The sequence below is a fragment of the Vicia villosa genome, linkage group LG5 (assembly GCF_029867415.1).
Source record: "Vicia villosa cultivar HV-30 ecotype Madison, WI linkage group LG5, Vvil1.0, whole genome shotgun sequence".
In the NCBI taxonomy this organism is placed as follows: Eukaryota; Viridiplantae; Streptophyta; class Magnoliopsida; order Fabales; family Fabaceae; genus Vicia; species Vicia villosa.
In genome coordinates, this window is record NC_081184.1 from 143430030 (window position 1) to 143450015 (window position 19986).

At 34.7% G+C, this 19986-nt stretch overlaps 2 protein-coding genes across 2 annotated transcripts; both read left to right on the forward strand.

Annotated features, from left to right (window-relative positions):
- The first annotated feature begins 6682 nt into the window (after positions 1-6682).
- On the forward strand, positions 6683-17114 carry LOC131602896 (protein CHROMATIN REMODELING 24-like). The gene is made up of 28 exons (XM_058875116.1): positions 6683-6974; positions 7069-7167; positions 7276-7368; positions 7496-7591; positions 7702-7773; positions 7917-8009; positions 8167-8259; positions 8414-8506; positions 8586-9199; positions 9290-9420; positions 9526-9580; positions 9886-10014; positions 10554-10661; positions 10771-10826; positions 10901-10991; positions 11986-12123; positions 12206-12283; positions 12421-12627; positions 12713-12784; positions 13174-13254; positions 13335-13453; positions 14392-14503; positions 14623-14691; positions 14792-14886; positions 15137-15262; positions 15824-15886; positions 15976-16108; positions 16461-17114. Exons 1-28 carry the CDS (start codon positions 6878-6880, stop codon positions 16611-16613), a joined length of 3366 nt encoding a protein of 1121 aa, XP_058731099.1. The 5' UTR covers positions 6683-6877; the 3' UTR covers positions 16614-17114.
- Positions 17115-17500: 386 nt separating this feature from the next.
- Positions 17501-19981, forward strand: LOC131602897 (F-box protein At5g39450-like). Its single transcript, XM_058875117.1, has one exon. The coding sequence runs from the start codon at positions 17907-17909 to the stop codon at positions 19851-19853; it is 1947 nt and encodes a 648-aa protein (XP_058731100.1). The 5' UTR covers positions 17501-17906; the 3' UTR covers positions 19854-19981.
- Positions 19982-19986: the final 5 nt, after the last annotated feature.

Sequence of the window (19986 nt, forward strand, 5' to 3'; positions counted from 1 at the left end):
ACCTAACAACGTTGCAATTGGATTATCATATATATACTACTAACATACCATTATATCTTCCACAGTTTTGTAAATATTAAGCTTGGAAAAAAGTTATCAATTGATATCTTAAAAAAAAAAAGAGGTATCTATATAAACAAAAATAATCTAGGCTGGAGGTCATAGAGTATGTGCCCTTTGACCCCATCTTTGTTATCTAGATAAAAGAATTTGCGAGACTTAGCATCTAGTTTGAATATGTTGTGTGTTAGATCCATGATTTTAAGATTGGCAGAATTTTGCTAAAACATGGTATTTGAAAGATGTTAAGTAAGATGTCATAACATCATAATCTTCTAATACAGTTGAGTATGAGTTTACATTAAAAATCAGATGTCGTGACATTCTGTACCAGAACATTAGTACATGCTGGTTTAAATCTTGACATTGTGATATCTCTTTTGGATGTATCTAAATGATTTACGAATGTCAAGAAGATTTAATCTAGAACAAGTGAATTAAATCTCCAATAGAATTAAAGTTTTTAAAATTGAATGATTGGAACAATTTAGGAAACTTGAAGATTTGTTCCAAGATTAAAAAAGATTTATATGCAGATTTGTTGCAGCTATTAACTTGTGGATAAAGTAAAGATTTCGAAGTCCATGGACTACTGAAGACTATTTAAAGAGAACCCTGAACCTAATGTAACGAAGTCTTTCACAATTGTAAAAATTAGGGGAAGAATTAGAAGTCTTAGGTTTTGAGAGTCTCTTGTGTTTTAAGTCACCCATGTATCTTTTGATACCGTGTGGTAGACTGTAACGCCCCAGACTGCTTTCGGGATGATCGACTGACCCCACAAACCAACACGGGTCTTTTCAGCATGCTTTGACCTCACTCGCACGCTTTCCGGGAAACTTCCCAGAAGGTCACCCATCCCAATACTACTCCAAGTCAAGCACGCTTAACTGTGGAGTTCTTACGGAACGGGCTCCCGAAAAGAAGATGCATCTTGTTAGTATAGGTAGTACCCATCAATCCTTATAAGCTTTCCTTCAACCATGCAGTCACATACCTGCACAGCCTCAGAATCCCTCTCATTCCGATGTGTCGACCACCATTGCCCACTTTGGCCTCAGGTGTTCCATGCGGTGCAACCACCCCTCGACTTCTTCGGTCTCGGGTGTTACATGCCCACCAGCTTCCGCATGGTTCGTCCTCGAACCACATCGTACTGGGAGAGGTCTGGCTCTGATACCATTTGTAACGCCCCAGATTGCTTTCGGGATGATCGACTGACCCCACAAACCAACATGGCTCTTTTCAGCATGCTTTGACCTCACTTGCACGCTTTCCGGGAAACTTCCCAGAAGGTCACCCATCCCAATACTACTCCAAGTCAAGCACGCTTAACTGTGGAGTTCTTACGGAACGGGCTCCCGAAAAGAAGATGCATCTTGTTGGTATAGGTAGTACCCATCAATCCTTATAAGCTTTCCTTCAACCATGCAGTCACATACCTGCACAGCCTCAGAATCCCTCTCATTCCGATGTGTCGACCACCATTGCCCACTTTGGCCTCAGGTGTTCCATGCGGTGCAACCACCCCTCGACTTCTTCGGTCTCGGGTGTTACATAGACTGTTTGTCAAGTTATTGTTCTCACTCTTAAAGCTTTTAAGTACTGAGTTGAGTATTGTTCTTGGTTGAAGCTTTTACGTAAAACTAAGTATTTTGTATTTTGAAGTGTAACCTTCTAAATTGGGTTGTTCTTGATACAATCACTGAGATTGAGATTGTTATATATCACTGAGGTGATTAAGAAATTGAGATGGTGATTTCTCATATCTAGATGTTGATTTCTAAGTAGAATTGCACTGGATAGTGATTAAGTAAGAAGTTGTTGTGCCTGTGAGTGGATATCTCAATAAGTAGATTTTGAGTGATGTCAAAACTAGGTATTTAGAAGTAGAATGTATTGGACGATATCCTCTTAGCCTAAGGTGCACTATTGCATGAAAATGTTTTCGTAATCATTCTAAACTTGTTCATATGCATGTGGATCAATTTCACAAGTCAAAAACACGGTTTTGGGTGAGTATGCATACCATATGTTGATGCATAGCTCTTGGAGGTCGACCTCCATTGAGTGGAAAAATATCTGAAACATTCTGCCACACATGCATCGATCCAGAGGTCGACACATAGGAGCCGCATGTTGACGCATGCAATGTAGAGGTTGAAACATGATGTGTTAAACTAACACCAAACCTCACTACCTTGTGTAGGTCGATGCATATAAGTCCAGAGGTTGACGCACATGAGTTATAGTTCGACGCATGCAATGTAGAGGTCGACACATGCTATGTTAAACCAACACCAGACCTCACTGTGTTGCATAGGTCGACGCATACAGTCTTGGAGGTCGGCGCGTCGCTCAATTCTGAGCATTTTTGTGCACGAATTTTCCAATTTAAGCCCTAATTCACACACACATATAAATACATTCATGCATCTATTTCCACATAGCTTTGAAACCTGAAAGAGACAAAATTGCTTCTTGTAACACCCGATGCCGAAGAAGGCGAGGGCTGGTTGCACCGCATGTAACACTCGAGGTCGAATACAACAATGAGTGGTCGCCACATCAGAATGAGAGAGAACCTGAGGTCGTCCAGGTATGGGACTACATGGTTGAAGGAAAGCTTATAAGGATTGATGGGTACTATCTATGACAACAAGATGCATCTTCTTTTCGGTAGTCCATTCCATAAGAACTACATAGTTAAGCGTGCTTGACTTGGAGCAATTCTGGGATGGGTGATCTTCTAGGAAGTTTTCCGGAAAGCGTGTGAATGAGGACAAATCATGCTGAAAAGACCCGTGTTGGTTGTGGGATCAGTCGATCATCCCGAAAGCAGTATGGGGCGTTACACTTCTCATCTTCATTCTTTCTCTTGTTCATTCATCAAATACACATAATCATTTTTTCTTGAGTGACCATAGATTGAGAGTGATAACGTCCAAGGTTAGGGATTTGTTCTGGGTGAAGAGTTTTAGGGTTTCATTGAATAAAACCATTCGAGGTTTTGTCCTCCAAGATCAGATTGATTTGGGGGTGTTTGACAATAAGCTTTGGATTCGATTTAGGCGAGTGAAAGCCTTGAAGAACAGTGGTTTCAGTCAAGGGAGTAACAATAGTCAAAATTCTTGGGTGACAACAATTTGCGATTGCAATTCAGCCGAGTGAAAGTCTTGAAGAACGTGAGTTCGGTTAATGGAGTAAGGGTAACAGGAGGATTGATTCGAGATTGTTGGGCGACTTGATCTTTCTTAATATCAAGGGGTGAGAAGATAAAGAATCGACATCAAAATTGAGTTTGTGTGTTTATTTCTTTAACTTCTCTTGTAATAACAATTTGCAAAGCAATAAAAACTATCTCAATTCTCGTTTGGAATTGGGGGCAGACATAGTCGTAGCGAGGACGAACGGAGAACTGCCTAAACAAATTTTAGTGTTCCTCTCTCCTTATTTCTCTATTACTTGCTATTGATATTGGTATACAATTGTTAACTCGATAATAATTCTAAGTGTTAAACTGTGATATAAACTCTTTTTGTATAGAGAATTGCAATTGTTAATTGCAATTGGATTTCACAATCAACCACACTTAGATCACATCAACTTGCTAACAAATTGCACGCCAACTGTTTATGAAATTGTTTGTGCATAACAACATTTGCACAACAAGTTTTCGATAAATTGACCAAGTCAATTTATCAAATATATTTCATTGGAAGTAGGTTCTTCAGTGTTTAATTGTTCAAACGAACATATTTTAAAACCAATTGATTCAAGCTACTCCTCATCTTTAGTAATTCTCACATTTATTAAAGGTTTAGCAGCATATCCGATTCTACCAATAGCGGTTCAGAACAAATGCAAGTCGATCTCGGAGCGCTTCCGCAAGCCATCTTTGAAAACAATTTTTTAAAAGCGAATAATTTTTTAGAGGGATCTATTCACCCCCTCCAGCGTCTAACTGTTGTAAATTGGGATTGTTTAGCTTTGAATTGATACTATTAATCGTGTATTTCCTTCCTGGCTTGGTAGTCCCCATATTAGATATTGTTACACCGAACTGGGTCAACAATTCTCTGTGTTGTTTATCATTATGCAATTTTATTTCAATATCAATTTCAGTATGATGTGATTGGTCTATTTCCAGATGTCGTAACATATGTCTTGACATCATATGTTGTTAAGACATTAATGTTAGCATGTGTTTCTTGTACCATAAATTTTAATTGGCATCAGAGCAGACACCCTGTTTGTTTATTGGGTGAGCTTCAGGGATATATTTTTCTGGTACTATTTATCTTTTAAAGTGATAGCATTAAAAGAATCCTAGAGTAATAGCATTCTGGAAATCAATGGCCACTATAATTTTAAAGTTTGTTAGGTTGGAAGAATCCTGGTGTTAAGAAGACAGAAGAGAAGAGTTTGAAGTGGGTCTCTATAACCTTAAAGTTGTGAATACCATAATCAATGGAATTGATAAGTTTTGTTCTAGACTCCACAATCACTTGTATTGTGGCCAAAGATACTTGGGAATTTCTCAAGTGTTTAGTACAAACCAGACTCTGATACAAACTGAAGGTGAGAAAAGTACACAAGAAGGAGAGGACTTGAATTTGTATAGTGAATTCTTTTTCGCTTCTTAAAATGGTTTCATAAACTGAACAAGTTCATAATCTGAACTTAGAGTTGATAGCAGCAAAATGAGATAAAATGCATAAGCAATAAGTAAAATCACACACAGAGTGGTCACGTTTCTTCCCATAAATTTAGAGTAGTTCAGTCCCCTTGTCCTCTGAGATATTTTTCACTATAATCAAGCATATTACACTTGTTAAAGCAAATTAGCAAGAGACTTCCACTTCTATTAAGACACGGGAGCATAAGGACCTCGACACGGTTCATTCCTTTGCCAACATTTGATAGAAGGGCATCTAATGAACCAGATGATGATAATTTTTCCTCTAAGAAATCCCCAGATACCCTTTATGAGTCGAAATCGTCAATTATGTTTATGATTTCTAGCTATAGGTGATCGCCATAAAGAAAATGGGGATCAGGATCAGGGGATGTACAAAATCGCTCCCTAGGAGAACCGTAGTCCCACCCATCCTGATTAGACAACATGAAATGCTGAAGATAAAAGTTTGAGTTAGGATGGTACCTGGTTGTGTAAGATTGATTAAGTAGTAAAAGATGTAGAAAGGCAAAAGTTTAAAGCAAAACACTGAAATCACTCCCAACCATACTCTCAAAGAAGTGAAAATGATGACATTTCTTAAGTAACCGTAAGTTTGAATGCTAAAGGTTGCAAAAATTTCTAAATACGCAATTCACCCTATTTATAAACAACAGTAGCTGAAATGATCAAACTAACTATAGAAAGAAGTCACATGATCAACAACTAGATTTCCACTCATGGATACACACCAACTTGATTTCCACTCATGGATACACGCCAACTTGAGCGCACTCAAGTACTCTATAAATTATGCCATACCCTAACTGGTCACGTCACTCCACGTGCCAGAAAAGGGTGACACTGCGTTTCAATGATGAGACCGTATTTAATGCACATGTTCCCCACTATTTTTTCAACTGATTCCAAACATTTCAGTATCATTTCACATTGGACTACGTCTTGAAGGTCAACCAACATTATTTAAGGCTTCCCCCGGCTCCTTCAATAGCCGCCGACAAAGCCTTGGGGGCAACTGTTTTAGGTAAAGATCCAAATGACTAAGGTCCAATCCATCTCAAATCCACTCCATTTAATCCAAGGTGTAAAATCAAAAAACATGCTAAGAACAAAGTACAATGTCTGATTTCCACTTTTCACTATACTCATCTTGAACCTTGAATTGACTTGCGCGTTAGTTTGCTAACATACATGTTCATTCCACTTTTGACTAAGTCAATATATATACATATATAGGAGGGATAAAGTTACACCGGAAGAGTTACACCACGAGTTACACTCGCTCAATAACTTCATTTCGAATAAATATTTTTTAAAATCAACCGTTAGATTGAAACATAATATCATATAGATCATGCCTATAAAGTTTGAGAATAATCTATAATGATTTACTATGTCATTGAGTTACATCAAAATTAAGGTGAATTCTTATCTACTCATCATAAAAAGTTGGGGAGAGTTACCCTTAGAGTAAAATGCATTGAAAACAACCAAAAAGTATGCTATTTAATGATAAATTAAATAGGATGAAATTAAATGTTAGAATATGATTGGTGGAATGTACACTACCCAACTTTTTGTGATGAGTAGAGAAGTTATCCCCCAAAATTAATGTTATATGAACATTTATTTTAATGTTAATTTTTGGATATCTTGATGGTATAATAAATCATTATAGATTAATCTCAAACTTTATAAGTATAATCTATATGATATTATGTTTCTATTCAACGGTTGATTTTAAAAAATATTTATTCGAAATAAAATTACAAGCGAGTGTAACTCATGGTGTAACTCTTCGAGTGTAATTATTACGTCCTTAAAAAAAACTCGCTTTAAAAAAAACAATACTATTACTTTTTTCAAATTCTCAAATCAAACTAAACAACCCTAGAAGTGAAATTGAACCGTGTATATTTGATATTTTTGAGCCCAACCTTGGACAGAAGCAGACCCGATAACATGATCCATTTCACTCCCAAAACTTGAATGCAAAATTCAAATTTAGCGAACAAAGCGGGAATATAAATTCTCCCTCTGAAGTCGCAGCCATATAGGACCCTCCTCACCGTGTAATGAACCGTTGAAAAACACCATTTCATTTCCACACACACTTCAATGGCGAACAAGAGCGTCAGAAAACCTCAGAGTCTCAACGATAGTCACTATCGCTTCCTTCAGGATTTCTCGGCTCCTCCCAAACCTCTCAACAATGGTAATATCACTACTATTCTCCTCCTTTATCGCTTTTTCACTCTCATCGTTTCAATCTCACGCTACTTTTTGTTTTTGTTTTTGTTTTTATCCAGATGAATACGATACTCCGATTCAACCTCGAAGCCTCATGTATCATGACGATGATACTATTCCGCAGTTTTCTGCTATCACTGACTTCGATTCTCCAATCGGTACCACTTCCCTTCTATTCTATTATCTCATGGTTGTTATTTATATCTTAATCGCATTTCTTTTCATTTCATTTCATTTCTGAGTTGCTTATTTTAATCGATTATCAGATCAAAATTCTCCGGAGAATAATCAACCTGTTTATGTAGAAGAAGCTCATCTACCTAACGAGTTTCCGCAGTTTTTTGATGATTGTACTCTTAGTAAGTGTTTTCATCTCTACATCACTTGAATTGATTGATCTCGATATTATCCTATTGATCATTTTTCGAATATATCTTCATTGTATTTCATTTCAACCCTCGGTTAAATAAGTTACTATATTATTAGGTCAAAATTATTCGGAGAATCACCAACAAGCTAATGATCTAAAGGAAGCTCCTATTCCTAACAAGGTTCCGCAGTTTTTCAATGATTGTTCTCTTGGTAAGTGTTTTCTTCTCTCTGCTTAACTTGGATCTGTTTCGTGATCATGGAATAGATCTTCATTTGCAATTCATTTAAATCCTCATTTACTTAAGTTAATATGTTATTAGGTCAAAATTACACGGAGAAATGCCAATCAGTTAATGTAGAAGAAGCTCTTCTTCAAAAGGAGGTTCCACAAGGTTTGAATAATTTTTCTCTCAGCAAGTGTTTTCTTTTCGACTTTACTTGAATCAATTTCATGATCATCACATTAATCATTTATAGAATATATCTCATTGCAATTCATTTAAATCTTCGGTTACATTAGTTAATATGTTATTAGGTCAAAATCATCCGGAGAAATGCCAACCAGTTAATGTAGAAGAAACTCTTCTTCCAAAGGTGGTTCCACAGAGTTTGGATGGTCATACTCCTAGTAAGTGTTTTCTTCTATGCTTCACTTGAATTGATTGACCTCATGACCGCCTCTTTAATATTATTGTTTACATCTTCAACATTACTATTGTTTAAATATTCAGCGAACCATCTCATTTCATTTCATTACTGAGTTGTATATATTTAACGATTATTAGGTCAAAAATATTTGGAGAATAGCCAACCGGTTAAGGTAGAAAGAGCTCTTCTTCCCAAGAAGGTTCCACAGGATTTGGATGATTATTCTCTTAGTAAGTGTTTTCTTTGCTTTACTTGAATTGATTGACCTCATGATAGTTGCTTTAATATTATTGGTTATATCCTCTCATTCTGTTTATTATTGTTTAAATTTTCATCTAATCATTTCATTTCATTACTCGGTTATAAATGCTTAATGATTATTAGGTCCAAATTCTTTAGAGAATAGCCAACCAGTTAATGTTGAAAAAGCTCCCCTTCTTAACAAGGTTCCACATAGCTTCGTCAGTTCTTCTCTTGGTTAGTGTTTTTTTCTCTGCTTCACTTGAATTGATTGACCTCATGATCATCTCATTAATTGGTAATGGAATATTTATAGAGGAGGAAAAGAAGACTAAGGTTAAGGTGCAAGGGCGACGCCGTCTTTGCAAGGTTGCGGATACAGTTGCTAGCAAAAATGTGGCAGTTGATGATTCTAAGTTCGATGATCTTGTGGACTTTGATTCGCCTATTCCGGTGCGAAAAAATGTGATTGAGATTGAGGAGAGTAGGGGTAAGAGTGATATTAGGGATATTTTGTATGAGCTTAGCTCCAAGTTTGATGCACTATCAGTTGAAAAGAAGCCCAAGCCTGCTGAGCGTTTTGTCGGAGGGAAAAAAATTCTTGAAGATAAGGGTTTTGAATTTGCGAGTGCTGGATCTTCATTTTCTCTTAAACAGGAGCCCCGTGATTTCTCATCAAAGAATACTAAGAATGATATTAATGATGTTGAGTATGAGTCAGATGATTCGGTTCAGGTGTTGGACCTTGAGCCTGAGAATGATGGTTCTATTACATTGAATGACCCAAGGTCGACATATAAGTTGCAGCCTAAGATTGCAAAGATGTTGTATCCACATCAGCGGGAAGGATTGAAGTGGCTCTGGTCATTGCATGTTCGGGGTAAAGGTGGAATTTTGGGAGATGACATGGGTTTGGGAAAAACTATGCAGGTAAGAAAATGAAATGAGAAGTAAGATATTTACAGCTTGTAGTCTGCAATAGTTAGTTTGTGATTTACCAATGCTGGTTTTTTCTTGCAGATTTGTGGCTTTATAGCTGGGCTGTTTCATTCCCGTTTAATTAGAAGGGTGTTGGTTGTGGCCCCCAAAACACTATTGCCACATTGGATCAAAGAGTTGACGGTTGTTGGTCTATCTGAGAAAACAAAAGAGTGCGGATGCCTGACTTTATTCATCACAATAGTTTAATCTTAAAATGCTAAATTTAGACTTTTCTTCTTTTAAAACAACAATATCCAATTTGTGATATTCTGCAGATATTTTGGAACTTGTGCAAAAGCCAGAGAATATGAACTTCAGTACATACTTCAGGTGCTTGATCTTTCTTCTTTTTCCCTTTTAATTGAATGTATCTAGGAATTAAGTACACACTCATGCCTGGTAGCAAGCAAGATAAATAAATATCCCACATTTTGTATTTCAATGTAAAATCAAGCTTGAGATTTAGAAGGAACCTATTTTATGCTGCAGCATCAGTTCTATTTTAGTGAACATTTATTAAAATTGGTTCCCTGGTGGACATTTATTTTAGTGCTGAAGAATTGTAGGTATATGCGAGTTTCAGATTGCTTTGTTTTTATCAATCTTAAACAACATTTTCTCTTGTCTCCCTTTAGAACAGAGGTGTTCTTCTCACCACATATGATATCGTCCGCAACAATACCAAGTCCTTACAGGGGCATAGGTATTTGAACAACGAGGATAATGAAGATGAACCTACGTGGGACTACATGATACTTGATGAGGTAAAAATCGGGTTGTTTATCTAAATTTATCTTATCTTGGTTTATCTATATACAGTATGTTCATCGCTTCCTCAATTTTTGTAACTTGTTCTCAGATTAAATAAGAAATAGATAACTTTATAAAAATTTGAAGTGTGTAGAGTTGGTTGAATATCTCTCGGGAGAAATATTATATGTGGGAAAACTTTGATTATTTTTCTCCACTTTAAGTACTTTAAAGATTGTTAGCATTTGTGAGACAGACTGAATCTTACCATTTGAATAACACACTGTGGCCTGAAGTTTTATCTTGCATATTTATCTATATTTCTTTATTTACAAATTACAACTTCTATGCTTATAATAGATAACAGAAACTGATAAAGTATGTCAATTAAAATACAATCTGTGTTGCAATGTGCTGAAATTTAAATTGTCTGACATTAAATAGAAATGCTTATGTTTAATATATTAATAATAGTAATTTTTTATTTGGTTCAAAATGTTCTTAATAAAATATGGTAACTTTTTATTTGGTTCAAAATGTTCTTTAAATTTAGGGGCACCTTATAAAGAACCCGAACACTCAGAGAGCTAAAAGTTTGCTTGAGATACCCAGTGCTCATCGCATTATCATTAGTGGCACACCATTGCAAAATAATCTCAAGGTATTTTGATTAAAATTGTCTTGTTTTATAATCACTGAGCTGTGCACTTTATTGCATTAGTGTATATGCTTTGTTTAGCTTATTCAACCTTGTTTAATTACTATAACAGGAGCTGTGGGCATTGTTCAATTTCTGCTGCCCTGAGTTGCTTGGTGACAAGAAATGGTAATTGTCATTTTCATGCAATATATTTTTAGCCAAGTTTCTCATTTCATGATTTAGAAATTATAATTTCTCAGGTTCAAAGATAAATATGAAACACCTATACTTCGTGGAAATGATAAAAATGCCTCTGACAGAGAGAAGCGTACTGGTTCATCTATAGCAAAGGTAATCATTTGTTTCAAAACCTAATTTATATTACCTGGACTATGGCTTTAGATGGCATAAGAGTACACTCAAGGTTGAGAGGGGTTGGATTTTGTAGGTGTTTCTCTAAATAACTCGTCTGAGGATGGTATGACCTATTGGAAAGCAAATGATGCTCTTACATTAGTTATAATTTTTGAGAACAAATTTTGGTTTATATAATATGTTTATAAGAACAAATTTTCCGTTTATATAATATATTAATCCTAGACTATAAATCTTCATAGAAAACCTTTGAGTATGAAATTGGTACTGAACATACAATGAGATTGTTCATATTTATATACAAGAGAGCATATCTCAAAAGAGAGACTCCAAAAGGATTAAATGCTATAAAAAAACAAGAAAGATAGAGAGATACCTGATAAATAGTGGATGTGAACCTAATGCCACCTCTTATGTGCTGGTTGCTCCATTTATAATATTCTGTATGCAATTCGTAAAGATGGCATGGAATTATCATCTTCCCTTATTTGAGTATGCTCTTTTAGCTATATTTCTACTGCAAGAGAGTATAAGCAATTCCTTGACTGAACATTTTGAATGCCATTGAAGATTTAGGGTTTTATAGAAAGAAGAAAAGTATGACATCGAGTTAAGATTATGGTTTAACATGATTTGCAATCTTATAATACACATAATATGAACCATTAACCCTTTACATTTTACACTAAAAAATGACTCCACATCTTGATTTAATAGGGAATCAAATCATAAAATTAATTCTAAAAAATAATCAAAGAATAGACTAAGATACTGTTAGATAAGAAACAGGTCCGATGTGGTTTTCTATGATAATATTATAAGATATTATAAGATATCTTCAATTTTTCATATCTTCTAACAACTTCGATGAATCAGATAAATTCTAGTTTTTTGTAATATTCTGACCATCAATCAATTATTATGAAATTTTACGTTGACTTAAGCATTGCCACTCCTTTTTTCCTAATAGGAGCTAAGGGAGCATATTCAGCCTTACTTTTTGAGACGTTTGAAGAGTGAGGTTTTCAATCAAGATACTGAAAAAACAACAGCAAAACTTTCTCAGAAACAAGAAATCATTGTGTGGCTTCGATTGTCCAATATTCAGGTTAGATATTGCAATTTTTATTGTTTTTCATTTTATCTTTGAGATAACACTTGTTTTACGGACTTATTTCTATTTGGCGTAGCGGCATCTTTATGAAGCATTTTTGAAGAGTGAGATTGTTCTCTCAGCATTCGATGGTTCACCGCTGGCTGCCCTTACGGTAATTTTTATTATGATATTTGCATTGTTCTCTTTCTTTCTTGGCTGTGCTCTTGTACTTTACATTTATATATGCAATCTTGTTTGGCCATGACTCACTTTTCTGAATTTTATTTTAAAAAACTTTAAATGGGTCAGATTTTGAAGAAAATATGTGATCATCCACTTCTATTGACAAAACGGGCAGCTGAGGATGTATTGGAAGGGTTGGACTCAATGCTTAAGCCAGATGAGGTTAGTGTTGCTGAGAAATTGGCGATGCATATAGCAGATGTTGCCGAAACAGATAAATTTAAAGATGAGCATGATGTATCATGCAAAATATCTTTCATCATGTCATTATTGGTAAGTGCTGATGTCATGTGGATGCAATATATGCTCGTAGTTTTACCTATTTGCATATAATTATAGTCAGTATCATCTTCTGTAGGATAATTTGATCCCTGAAGGCCATAGGGTGCTTATTTTTTCTCAGACTCGCAAGATGCTTAATCTTATCCAGGTCAGTTCAAACATAATATCTTTTAGTTATATATATTTTACATTTACAAGTATTTTGTTTGCACGCTGTTGACCACTCAATCATTTGCTCCACTGTTTCTTGTATGTTGGTGAGTTTTTGTAGTAGGACTTGTATGTGCATAGATAGTGATTCCATAAACTTTATTAAATTGATTTTGTCTGCACTCTGTAAACCATTCAATCATTTTCTCAGCCATTTCTTGTATGCTGGTGAATTATTGTAGTTGTGATTCCCTAAACTTTTAACAAATTTTGGTCTTATGCTAGTCTGCTAGATAGTGCTGGATGTTTTCCTTATGATTCCTTGCACCATTTTTACTGTGTTTTACTATGAGAGTTGTTTCAAAGATTTCTGTTAATTTATTATAGGAATGCATAACATCCAAAGGTTATGACTATTTACGAATTGATGGCACAACAAAATCCAGTGACAGAATAAAAGTTGTTGATGTAAGTTTTTGCATATTTAATAACCCTTTTAAATCCTCGAAGGGCTACTTTTCCTTGTCTAACTTTTAACTTGATTTCAGGATTTCCAAGATGGTGTTGGAGCCCCAATATTTCTGTTGACATCTCAGGTTGGCGGTTTAGGACTTACGCTTACAAGAGCAGATCGTGTGATTGTTGTTGATCCTGCTTGGAACCCAAGGTACATCTGAAGTATTCCCTCACCTTGGCTTTAACTTAAATCTACTTTTATCATAAATATAGCAAAGGGGTATTATTATAAAAAGTGCTAGGGTGAGAATGGAACTTTGGACCTCTTTATCACTACACTCTCTCACCACAACTAACAAGCCAACCTCTTATTCCCTCTATTTTGTCAATGACTACGGACTACCACTATTTGAATGGCATTAACGATCCAGAGTGGTTGATTGTTTCTTAATTGAAAAAAAAAGAACTTTTACTGTCTTTCCCATTGTCGTTGAGAATATTGTTTTTAACTGATTTGCATAAAGGATATGTAATAGTTATTTATATAATCCTTTATCCTTTATGAAATTGGATTTATGGTCTTGCATCTTTTGTAGTAACAAGTGCCCTACGGGGAGTTGTTTAAGGAACCTAGAAAAGAAAATTTTGTTTTGGAAATATAAATTAAACACTTGACGAAGTAATAAATGCCTCACTTTCTGTACAAAAGTTACATCTTTTGATTCCTTAAAAAATACCCTAAGAGTACTTGTTAGCATTTTTCTAGTCAATAAATTGTCATTTTTTCCTTTAGAGTGAACTGACTGAAATACTGTGTTTTGTTTTTTTGTTTCTTTCTGCCCATATTTTCAGAAAAATTTGTTAATTGCTATTAGTGGCTTGTGTGCTAAAGTTTTGCCATACGCGCAGCTTGATAAAAGTTCCTACTAATAATATTTCATTATAAGATTGATCATTTTTGTCTATTGTCAGTTCTGAATCTGATTGAAATTGTACTGTGCATCAATCTAGAAGTTTTTTTTACACTTGATTACACAAATCTAATTTGTTGCTGTTTTTGAACTTACAATAGCATTACTTCCATAGTTCCATTAGATAGTAATTCGACTGTGTTGCATGTAAAGTGACATTATTTTTTGTTTTCAACAGTACTGATAATCAAAGTGTTGACCGGGCATATCGTATTGGTCAAAAGAAAGATGTTATTGTGTATAGACTGATGACATGCGGAACTGTTGAAGAAAAGATCTACAGGAAGCAGGTAATTTTATCTGTTTCAAATGTTTTGTAAAAATCAGTGTATTGGATTTAAAATGAAGTATCTAATGTAGTTTTGAAAAACAATTGTCTTTTTTGGCAATTACTTTTCATGATGTTTAGGTGTATAAAGGAGGATTATTCAAAACAGTTTCTGAACAGAAAGAACAAACTCGGTACTTTAGCCAGCAGGTACAAGTTTGTTGAGAAGTTGTATTTGTTGTTCAGATATACATTTGCAATAAGTTCTGATTTGTTATACTAATCTGCATCTTCCATTCACTGCTTGCAGGATCTTAGGGAGCTTTTCAGCCTTCCAAAAGAAGGATTTGATGTGTCTGTTACCCAACGGCAATTGGATGAGAAACATGATTGTAGACATATAGTGTAATAAATCCTTGACTTTGAAATATCTGCTTTGTCTTTTGATTGAAAATTTGGCACTTGTCTTTTTTGACTAACCGTGACATGAATCAATTGTTACTTTACATTATTTGTGACTTTGCTCATTTAATACTGCTTTTACTTGTTGCTCTTCATATCTACTCTCAATTGAAATTTGAAATTTTACAAAGATGATTAACTCATTATGCTCGATCTTTTAATTTTTATCTTATAAGAGTATTTTTTTTTGTAGGGATGCCTCTTTCCATGCACACATAGAGTTTTTGAAACGTCAGGGCATTGCTGGAATTAGTCATCACAGTTTACTATTTTCCAAGTCAGAGCCAGTTCAAGATGCTCCTGAGAATGAAGTAACAAGGTAATCCTTCATGAACATGGTAAATACCTAATAAATAGTGGCAATTAGTTGTAGTTAATGTGTTCTTTGATTTCCTTTTTGTTGTTTTTGTTTTTTACCAAATTTATTGCGCTTACATCTTCATATGGAATTTCATGTCTAACTGAAACCTGAACTATTGCATTTAAATTATGTAAAAGCTCAACCTAAGTATTATTTTTTCAAATATGTCTATGAAGAAAAAATATGCCGAAATTTGAAATGTTATTATGACGGGAACGAAACATGACTAGAAAATCTGATGTATTCACAAAATACAGAAACGGTACTCCCATAATTTTACTCAAATGATCGCCTCATTCCACTTCCCTCTATTTACTTTCACTTCTATTCATAACCCTGTTAATGATGCCATCACTCATATCTCCAATCTCTTATGACACATTCATTTCCATTCTGTTACCTTTAGCAGCAGACCTCAATTGGAGGCCTGTCGATTATTGTTTGAGTGTTTGCAATTACTGTGTTTCTGTTATCAAATTGTTTTATCAGACCTAAAACTGAATAGATACTATGGTGCAGGATTCATAATACTAAATATTTTGGAACATCATCATCATCTTCACGTGAGCAAATTGTTGACGGGTAATGATCCTATATTGCATATAAATTTTTAGAAGCTAAAGGGTGTTTTTGGTTTTGATTTGGTTTTTTCCAATTTTGTTTTACACCAGAGCTGAGTTTGCTTTTAATCCCAAAGATGTTAATTTACACAAAAAAGACATTTCTCCAAGTAGTGTTGGTAAATTGACTGAGTTAGAAATCAAGGATAGAATTGTTCGACTCTCCCAAATGCTCTCTAATACGGTATGCTTTTTTCTCTCTTCTGAACACTGTTCTATAGATATTATCACTTATACAGTAATTCCACTTCTAGAATTATTTTGGCAGACAAGGTTATTATTTGATAAAGCACAGACCAATTATTTAAAAAATATGCTCATTTCAAGAACCAACTAGCAAAACTACTATGTCTGGAATTAAATACCAAAATTTGCATTAGAAAAGTTGATGCGCACGTGCATGAACTTTTCAAATATTCTTTTTTATGCTAATATTTTCATTATGGACAGAATGGTTCTGATGCATTTCTTATAGGCTTATACTGTAACTGAAATGGAATGAACTAATTTTAGTATCTCCATTTAAACCTATGCAGGCAATGGTTTCTAAATTACCTGACAAAGGAGAAAAACTACGGAAAAGGATTACAGAGTTGAATCGAGCTCTTACTAAGCTGAAGATGGAACAAACAAACGTAGTTGATTTGGATGATATTACAGATGAATTTGAAAGGGTGGTGAATGTATAACTTATGCATTATCAATATTGTCATTTACTGGAGGTGGCAACAAGGTTGATAGAAATGTTTCATCATTTATAGTAGAAAGTGGTTATGTCAACTTACTGGTTGAAGATTTTGTAAATTGAAACAAAAGCACTGTGCATCTGGAGATGTTACTGCGCATAACCAAGGAAACTAAATATTTTTTGATCTGGAGTTTTTATTATGGGAATCAACTGCGATTCCTATTTGGATAATGAAAACGAATGCATTAAGCACTACGAGTACATCCACATTACATGTATGGAGCCAATTTCAATATTCAAGCACTTAAAATAATTGCATTTATGTCGAATTAATAATAGTTGAGTTTTATTTACTGATTTAGTTAACTACGAGTACTTTTTAGTTATTAGTATTAAACTGAAACTATTAAATTGGAATTAACCAAATTGTTTTGGTAAATGAATGTCACAAATTGTTTTGGTAAATGAATGTCGAAGAATTTAATTTTGAATCAGCTATTATTATTAAATTGGAATTAATCAAGATTTTATCTGTCTTTTGGTTTAACTTTAAATTATTAGAGTCTCTTTTCTGGGAATTGGACTGTTAAAGAAAAACTAAACAAAATTATCTAGATATTATCATATTTATAATACTTTTTTTTTCTCTTCTATATTCTTTTTCCTAATTTTATTTAAATTTTGTTAAATTGCATCTTAAAGTACAAGAATAATTAAGAGTAGTAGGTTAAAGAATTTTTTTTTTTTTGACCCAGTAGAAATATTGTGTTAGTTTTATTTTATCTATATTTTCAACAAATTGAATATTCTATAAAAAATAATATTTCTACACTTAATTTATTGATGTGTACTTTGCATTTGTTGCTTTCTTCTTACAATGCGGAAAAAGAGTACCATAAATGCAAAACTCAAAATTTCCACGCAACATGTTCTGTCCCATTTGGAACATTGTCTTGTAGGCACTGGAAACAGTCAAAGTAACACAGATCGACATGAATCTTTTACCTTCAATCATGCAAACTTATAATTTGGGACACTGACTTCACTTGACTTGACTCATCTCCACTTCATTTCTCCATCTTTACAGTTTACACTCAACTTTCTGAGTTTCATTTTCCCCAACAAAACGCGTCAGTACAAAATTTTCAATCCTGAAAAGTCCGCAATATCATACATTAAATGACCCAATTCAATTCTGATAGGTATGTCGGTATTTTTTGAGTAAACAAAGACACTACCACTCAAAAGTTTATTTTTTTATCATTAAATTTTGTTGGGTTGGATTGGATTCATTATGTTGTTACCTGAATCTGATCCTTCTCCCCATGATTCAAGTTTGCTTCTTTCTCTACCAGATGATGTGTTTGCCACAGTTTCTAGGTTCTTGATTCCTAGAGAAGTTTTCAATCTCAGTTTATGTTGCAAGAGTCTCTATGCTCTTGCAAATTCTGAAAAAGTTTGGCTTACTCAATGTGACATTATAGGTATTGTGTCACACAAAGACCTTGTTGAGTGGAGAGAGTGTGTTTCATCTTACAAATCACTTTGTCGTTTTCTTTCGAGTGTTAAACCGTTGATTGGTATATGGGTTCAACAGAACCCTGAGCTTGGTAACCTTGTTTATGTAATGCCGGGTTTTGTTTCTGTTGTCGCGTGTCGAATAATTCCTCAGGAGATTGTTTCATCAGGGAGTATTCAAGATGGTGTTATCCTTTGGTCACCTGTGTTTGAAATTGTTTGTGATTTCGATGGTTCGAATATGTTTTTTCTTCATGGAAGGGAAGAAAAGGGAATAGATTGTGTTTATCATGGTTCTGTTAAGTGTGTTAATAGATTTTGCAATTTATTGCTGCTTGAGGTTGAATCTTTGAAACATGATAATAATGAGGCATTAGTTCCTTTTAGCAAGTTGGGTTTTAGGGATAGAAAAAAGTTGCTTGAGGTCACTACTAGTACTAGCCAAGTTAGATTAGAGGTTCCTAATTATGCAAATGATCCATTGTTTCCTAGATCAAGAGATGATTATGTCAATTTTCAGAAAGATTTGGTGCTCTTGAAGGAAAGAAGAGAATTTCTTATTCAAATGACTCAAATGTATAAGCTTGGTTGTATTCAGATTGAAAATAAGGAAAATTCTCGAGAGGAGGAAGTCGGTTCGATGCTATTTGAGGTTAATGAGGTAAGAAAGAGTCTTGATTATTCCAAGGCTTTATCTTTTCCTCCAAGCAATGAGAATGGTCACACACAATGCATCAAGAGAAAAAGTTTAGGCGGTTACTTTTGGGGAGGCTTTAAACATATCTTTGGAAGATCTAGTTCAATTGATGGCTGTGTTTTTAATATTGATCAACAACATGACACAATCGCAGAAACCAGAGACACTCAAAGTTCTAGTTCAACGGTTGGAAATGTTGATAAACAACAAAACACAAATGCAGGAACAAGAGAAGATCGAAGTTCTACAACAATCGGTGGCAGCGTAATCAGTAATGATCAGCAACACAACACGACCGCAGGAACAAGAAACGATCACATGATGGTTAGTTCAAGCCATGAGACAAAGCGTGATAAGCTTCAAGACTTTCTCAAATCACGGGACACACTAAGGCTAACGTTAAAGGCATTAACTGCAAACTTGTCTTCTTTTCGAGGCTGGCCGAATATGAACAAGAATTGGTTTGCACTTTACAAGATGCCTTTGCAAGTTCCTAGAGTAGACCAAGTGTATGCTGGTTTATGGGGAGGAACGTTTGGTTGGCCTCATGAAAAATCTTCTCAAGATAAGTCTAGAAAGCCTCTATTCTTTCTTTTGCTCTCTTATTCAGAGTCGAAGGGACAACAATTTCTCATCGGAACAAAAATATTGGAAGGAACTTGCTACGCCATGCATCCTAATGGATCTGCAATGTTCACAGTGAATATCAATGAGCCTTCATCTGATCCCTTTCCTTGGAAAACTGACCGGAACTCATTATCGATGAATAATATCGAACACGCTTTTATGGGAGAAGGTATTGCTAGTGGTTATGGTTTCAAATATCCAGGATCAAAGCCTGGTTCACTCTTTGTATTTCAAAATGGAGATCTCGCCTTTGTTTGGAAGGAGTCAAGAGATGTTTTGATGCTGCGAAGACTTAACTTGCAAGAACTTTTGAAGAAAGGAAAAATGATACCTTCTTTGCCTCCCATTGACAACTTTTCTTATTTGATGAAGTCCTACTTAAATGTGTTTACCAGCTAAAAATGTCGTGTTAGCTAGCTCATTAGATATCAAAATTTGCGCATGTTTTTTCTTATGAATATCTAATCATTTTGCAAGGAAGTTACAGTTAGAATGATCTATGAACTTAAATAAAATTATTTGCACAAGCCAG

Coding starts and splice junctions, on each gene's coding strand:
- LOC131602896 (XM_058875116.1), top strand. CDS start 6,878: ATGGCGAACAAGAGCGTCAGAAAACCTCAGAGTCTCAACGATAGTCAC. Junction 12,628..12,712: donor CTTTCATCATGTCATTATTG/GTAAGTGCTGAT, acceptor CATCTTCTGTAG/GATAATTTGATCCCTGAAGG. Junction 13,255..13,334: donor ACAGAATAAAAGTTGTTGAT/GTAAGTTTTTGC, acceptor ACTTGATTTCAG/GATTTCCAAGATGGTGTTGG.
- LOC131602897 (XM_058875117.1), top strand. CDS start 17,907: ATGTTGTTACCTGAATCTGATCCTTCTCCCCATGATTCAAGTTTGCTT.